Source organism: Glycine max, chromosome 5, assembly GCF_000004515.6.
Source record: "Glycine max cultivar Williams 82 chromosome 5, Glycine_max_v4.0, whole genome shotgun sequence".
In the NCBI taxonomy this organism is placed as follows: domain Eukaryota; kingdom Viridiplantae; phylum Streptophyta; class Magnoliopsida; order Fabales; family Fabaceae; genus Glycine; species Glycine max.
In genome coordinates this window covers 32377089-32384358 of record NC_038241.2, presented here as the reverse complement: position 1 = coordinate 32384358, position 7270 = coordinate 32377089, and the positions used below count along the sequence as shown (strand labels likewise).

The 7270-nt window shown below is 25.8% G+C and overlaps 1 protein-coding gene across 2 annotated transcripts; it reads right to left on the bottom strand.

Moving 5' to 3' along the window:
* Positions 1 to 1599: 1599 nt before the first annotated feature.
* Positions 1600 to 7270, bottom strand: LOC100793582 (uncharacterized). Of its 2 annotated transcripts, XM_003524753.5 has the most exons (5): positions 6690 to 7266; positions 6396 to 6536; positions 3878 to 3937; positions 2751 to 2843; positions 1600 to 1885 (listed from the first exon to the last, which is right to left on the bottom strand). In XM_003524753.5, exons 1-5 carry the CDS (start codon positions 7182 to 7184, stop codon positions 1802 to 1804), a joined length of 873 nt encoding a protein of 290 aa, XP_003524801.1. In that variant the 5' UTR covers positions 7185 to 7266; the 3' UTR covers positions 1600 to 1801. The 2 variants fall into 2 exon arrangements, with proteins under 2 accessions (XP_003524801.1, XP_040871391.1); XM_041015457.1 differs by lacking the exons at positions 1600 to 1885; positions 2751 to 2843 and adding an exon at positions 3045 to 3380 and having other exon boundaries at positions 6690 to 7270.

The window sequence follows — 7270 nt, the reverse complement described above, 5'->3', positions numbered from 1 at the left end:
TCATGAATGGCAATTAGTTTTTCATACTTGCATTTGTAATAATAATAATAATAATATTAATGCAGTAGAAAGTACAATATGTATAATTATTATAGATTATTGCTAATCTTTTTTATTATTATAATTATAATTATAAAAAATCTGATTGTTATCAAATTATTATAACTACATTACAATTATTATACAACTTAAAATGAATTATCTTTAAAAAAATCAAATGAATTTATTACTTAGAGTTCTTGAGAATGTTATGTGTAAAAATTCCTATTAAAAAATATATTTATTTGTGTTATTACATATTAGTGTTTTTGTTAGTGAGAAAGATTTGAACTTATGTTCTTTCCCTTTCCTTTTTTTTTAAACTATTAAGCAATTTTTATAACTCCAATTATGAATTATCATATATGATAAATTTGTTGAGTTTTATAGTAATTATTTTAAAAATTATAATTAGATAATAAATTTTGTGATAATTTATAACTCCAATTATGAATTAATGTGCATGTAAATTTAGATAATAAATTATATGATAATTAATTTTGATATAATAATTAATATGCTTACATATATGAATTTTTATGAAACCTATAATTTTTATTTAAAATTTATATATGTAAAAAATATATTATTAGATCAAAATTAATTATAATAAGACCAAAAAATACATGAGTAGATTTATGTTAATAAACCTATAATTTTTATTTACAATTTATATATGTAAACAAATTAATTATTAGATCAAAATTAATTGTCACAAAATTTATTATCTAAATTTGCATGTGCATTAAATATACATTAAAAATTTTAGTGTTACATATCGCGACATTAATTATTTTATAATATAATTGACCTATTGACTCAGTTGGTTAGAGCGTTGGGTTATTAATTTTAAATTAATTCCTAAAACATATTTTTGAAAAAAAAATTAAAAAATCATATGACTCACTTACGGATTGGGCAATCCATAAGAAAAGTAGCTTTTACATAAGGAAAAAAAAGTTCTTGTTAAGTGTAACTTGTAGTGTGTTTGTTTCACATTTAAATGTGTTTAATGTGAGCTTAATAGTAGCATGGTGTTTGACATCCTGTTAAAAACTTAATTTGAGTGATTAAGACTCAAATATAATTGAAGTTATTTCTAGTAGTAGTTTATGGATTCACTTCTTAATGTGAGTCCATATTTATTTTACCTAAGTCACATGTATTTTTAGCCGAAAACAGTTATATTTGAGTTCCATAGAATTATTATAAACACTAAAATTTTCCCTTGAAATATTTAACACAGTTATGTACACTCAAATCCTACAAGTACATAATTTTGCTCCATAGATGCAAGAGGTTAGGGACGACCCCCTTTCGAGTAGGAGACTGAGAATTTTTTTGAGCAAGAAATAAATAGAAGGAACTCCCGTCTGGAAGGAGACTCAGAACATAATATTGAAGAGAATCACATCTGATTGTTTGACTTCTAAGCCCAAGTCATTCTACCAGGCCTGATGAGGCCCAAAACTGGAATAGGTGTATCAAATTTGATACGTTATGTTCTATAATTAATAGTATTGTAAAAAGAAATATTTTTAATGATTGCGCAAAATTAGATAGATAAAAAATATTAAATTGGACATCAATTGTTTAAGATTTTGAATAATTGTAAGATATACAAAAGAAAAAGGGCCTGCACGAAATTAATTTTGAAAAATTCTTCAACTGAAACAAACTATTTTTGGGCACATTATTCGTTTGGGAAGTAAATGAATCGTAATTTGAAAACCCCACAGACACATTGCTGGAAATAAGCCCATCATTTCCTACATGTTTCCATGAATGCATTCCACCATTGCTCTCTTTCCTTCTGTTCCGAGCCCAACACGGTGTGTACAATGGCCTGCACAGAAAGTTCACTCATTACTCGTGATTCGCGACTTTGATTTCGATGTTGATAAAATTAATATTGAAACAATTGACGTTAAACATAATTAACTTAACTTGAAAGAAATCATTTTAAAAAATTATTTTGTAATTGAAAATTATATTTTAAATGTTAGTATTGAAAAATCCATTTTAATTAGATGAATAAAGTAAATCACTTTTAAAGTGTATATCTCGGCAAGTTAATAAAAAAATTCCATTTACTAAATGGTTATAGCAATAAAATTTATCTTCATGATTAACATTTTTCTATTAATAAGTAACCTTTTGTATTGTACGTTGTAAAAAATTTATGAGTTTCACAACTAAAATCAGTTTTACTCAATAAAAATCACAAGTATTTAACACAATAATCTTAAAAATATCAAAAATTACTTTAGTTAATAAAATTCTATTTTAATGATAATTTATATATATATTATTTAATGATAAAAAATACAATTATTTAAAACAATAATTTTAAAAATTATTTGGTTAATAATTTTTTTAAAAAAAATCTATACATATAGAAATTTGCTAAAGTACGTATACTTTATTTTTCGTTGGATGCTAACAAATAAAATAATATATATATTAACATACACTCACTTGTTTTTAATTTTTTTTGGACACTTATGTTTTTAGTTGGAGTGCATTGGCAATATCAATGGTATGCACGTACATACATTAATCCGGATAAATTTTAATTCGGATTATTTATAAATGGTACCAGTTATTTTCTGTTTCTTCTTCCTTGCACGTATAAATATTTAACATCAATATGTGTACTAATGACTATTTACTAAGCGTTTTTGTAAAGAAAGAATGACTATTTTACTAACCTTGTAAAGTATAAGTCGAGCTAGCCGCAATTTCTCATACATATTATTTTCCTGTACGGCAGTCTTGTAAAGTTTTGACATCCCGCTAGGTTGCTGAGATAAATAAAAAAAACAAACTATCTATCACACTTCGTCTCACAACTCATTGTCAACACTTATTTTCATACTTTGAACACACACATATATATATATATAGAGGTATGAGATGATATAACTAATGATTAATTAATATTACTTATACCAATAAGATATATATATTTTTTTAATAATTTATCATTTAAAAATTTTATAGTTAAGTATTTTTGACTTGGAGTAATTGTGAGATGGATGATCTTTTAAAAAAAATTTTGAAAAACATGAGTGGGGACAAAATATGTTAAAAAGTCTCATGTGAATTTATAGGGTTAATCATTGATCTTGGAAGCAGATAAAATTAATTTTCAAGGTTTCGGAAAGAATCTCATAAAAAGAATTCTAACCAACAACGATGTTGAATAAGATGTCATTATGTGAAGTGTCATAGAGTGTGAGCTATCAAGTAATCAATAATCACGAATGTTATATATGATATTAGAACAAACCTTTCTCCCACCAGAATGAAAAGGATTTAGAGGCTGGGCACACATGAAACTGTACCATTGAGAATAACTTAAAAGAATTACTTGTTATTACTTATAGTAATAAAATATATCTAATTTTTGATAGTCCATCACCTAAAAAAAGCGTGTTTGACTTTGAGTAGTTATAAGATAAGTGACATTTCAGGAAAAGTCGTCGAGCAATCGACGATTAGAAATGTTACATGTATGATGGAAGGAAAGAATCAAATGATATTAATGCAATTTTATCTAACATACGAATTTCATTGATTCAACCGGTAAATTATTATTTTATATTATTATGACTATTTGTGTTAAATTTTATGAAAATTAAACATCAATAAAAAAGTGATTAAATTATTTATATATTATTATTTGTTTGGTAGAGGAGAAATAAGGAGAAGAGAGAAAAATGAAAATGATTTAGTTGGGTCCCTTTTACCCTATGCTATTTTCTTTTGCAGATAAATAAGAAGTAAAAAACACACAATAATAAAATGGGAAAGAGGGGGAGTGAAATTCACTAACCACTTTTGAAATTTTACGAATTATGTCGTCAAGCCGATCACGGGCTTTATCAAATTCTCCCTGCATAATAAAGTAAGGTTTTTTTAAAACTGCTTTATCTACACAAGAGTTCAAAAATTGTTGCACCTATATATATGGAGGAATCTATTTATCTCAAGAGTTATTTTTTATTTTCATCTTTTATTTTTTTAAGATATAAAGGTTTAATCATTAAATATTAAAAAACAAATTATGAGAATGAATAATAATTTTTAAAAATTACTCTTATAATATATATATATATATATATATATATATATATATATATATATATATATATATATATATTTGGTTTTATATTCATATATTTTTTTATTTTATGTGGCATTTATTACTAAAGTATCCCCATAAATGTAAGTGTAGTTATTTTGTTTAACATTACATTAAACTCATCCTTTACTTGGTCAACAAAAGATTAATTCAGTTGATAAAATGATAAGATTTAAATCCCACACAAAAATATCAATATTCGGTGAATCTTAAAGCATGAATTTTTGAGATTTAATTTAGTGAAACTTTTTATAATAAACAAGAATCTTTTACTTACATACTCAAAAAGTTTAATTTTCTTATTCATTATACTTTTTTACTTGGGCAAAATATCGAACTGTTTATATAGTATCATTTATCATCATTCAAAATTGAAATAAAAAAATCTACATTTTTTGACAAATAGTAGTATGTTTTAATATTTCTAGATTGTCATTTTAAAACATAAAATAAAGCCATTTTAGTCAAATTACTGCTTTAATTTGAGTTAGTGTAATACATGACATAACATACGAACCATGAGGATCGATTTAGTAATGAAAAGTTTGAATAGTGTCGATAAATTCACAAATTCTAATTTTGATGTACTCTATATATACGACATATAACATACATAAATTGACGGCAATATCATTAATGATATGTTGTTATTTTAACTAAAAGTAAATTAGTATTATCCTCACATGAGATATGTTTAATTTGTAGTATTTTTCTCTTCAACCGAAAAATTAGATTCTTCATTAAAATGTTTTTTTAAAGCTTCATTAAAAGGATTAAATGATTAATACTTTAATCTAATTTAATGTAAACAAGCATCTAAATAATAATGAACTAACTCTTTCAAAAAAAAAATAATGAACTAAAAAAATCTCTCTTGCATTTCATGGATAATGATAAATATTTTCCTATATTAAATTAAATAAATAAATTAGAAAGATAAAAGTTATAAAATTGAGAAAAATGATTGAAATAATTTATTTTAACCTGAAACATTATTGGTATGATGATATGTTCAAATTCAAAATTTAAAAATTCAATTCAATTTTAAATTGATTAAGATTATAATAATCATAGAATTCAATTTATCTTAAAAGGAAATATATTCTTAATTTGATATATTTTACTAAGATTTAAAGTAAAGTGAAATAAGATTGAAATTAAATTTAAGTTATATTGCTTTAAAGGAATACAATTTAGAAATAATAAAAAAAATTGCTCAAAGTAGTAGAAGTTATATGACTTAATGAAGAAGAAAAGAATTTCTATACGTCCTTTTATTCAAGAATAAAGACTCTTATTTATAATATAAGGATAAGGATGAATTGTAAATAAACTCTCAAGAAGATTTTTGTGTTTGGAAGAGTTCATTTGAACCGTATTTTATGGCCCAAGTACTTGTGTAAGTATTTGAGAGAGTTTATGAAGATAATTTGCATGAAATGTCTATAAGTTGTCTTCATCTTATTTCAATTAGTAAGTTCTCTTAAATAATAGTTTATAACAGTAGCTTATAACTTTTATTAAAATAATTTATTTTATTTCCATTTAGATTATACAAATAACTTATATATTAGTACTTATGACCCGTTTGTTTAAACTTAAAAAAAAATAGAACTGATTTTTGATTTTCAAATATAATTTTTAAATTATAATATGTTTTACAAAAATAGAACTGATTTTTAATTCATTTTCAAAACACTTTTACATCTATTTTTAAAACAAAGAAAAAAAATATTATGGATTTAGTTTTTAATTTTTTAAAAAAATGCACTCTTTATATTTAATAATGATTTTTTTTTATCATTACCATTAGCATCACTAAAACCATAATATTCTCGATGTTATTACTATCACCACTCACTATCACTACCGTCAACAACAATGATGTTGCCACCACTACTACAACTTGTCAGCATTGATTTTCACCTCTACCATCATTGACATCATTATCACTATTATCTTATCATTAATATTGTTGTCAGGGAGAGTTATTTATCCAAGAGAGAGTTTTATACGTACAAGTTTTAGAATCACATATATGACTAAAATTTAGCGCATTATGAGTAAGTAAGAAATCAAATATACAAAATTTTATAATTTTTAATAATATCAGCAAATAATAAATTTCTTTAAAAAATATCAACACAGTGAGAAGCATGCATGAGAATAAGAGACAGGGGAAGTCAATCCTATCATCCTATCTATGTACCTGAAACATGAGAAGTTCTACCATGGCCAGTTCCAGGTTCTGTTCTGGCTCTCCGCTCTCGCAGTTGTATTGCTCTTCCAGTGTTTTCTGTGCTTCACGTCTTCTATCCGGAGATTGGCTGCTTAGACCAATAGCGAGCCACTGAAAATGACGAAGATGCAAGACATATATACAATTATCAAAAGAGATCAATAGTTATCACTTATTATATTAGTTTTGACCTTTTCTTCATGCAGCAACCTTTGCTTTTTCACTTCATTCTCAAAGTATTAATTATTAGCAAAAGAAGGAAACCTTAAGGTTTTTAACTTCTTGCTGGCTAGGTCCACGCACACTAAAGTTGGAACGCATCTTATTCTGAGTATCTGCGAGTTCTTCGTCTTTCGGTATTTCCAACAGTGACTTGAGAGCAAACCTTCCTTGAGGCTTAGAAATAGGAAATTCTAATCCATTACCATAAGCTGTAGTGAGTTTAGGATTCATATTCTTGCCACTAAAACTAAATAATCCAAGAACACATGTCAGAACCAGAGAAGCTGCTGCCACTCCTCTCAAAATTCTGTTGCCACTTCCCTCATTCTCGGAGGGCATAGAGATGAATCTTTCGAGCATGCAATTTACATGCCCAAATGAACGTGTAACCGAGCTTCTGGTGGTGGAAATTTGAGGGAGAGAAAGAGGGGTGGCATGGTTAATCTTAAGATGATGAAATCTGCTAGGCCTTGCACCTTGAAATCCTTTGGAACCATAGGGAAAGGGGCAATGGCGTAGGCAAATAGCAGATTCCATTTGATGGACAGTGACTATGGGGGGCGACAAAGCAGCATATGTTATAACAAGTATTTATTTAATATCCAAAACCCAAATGCGTAAGA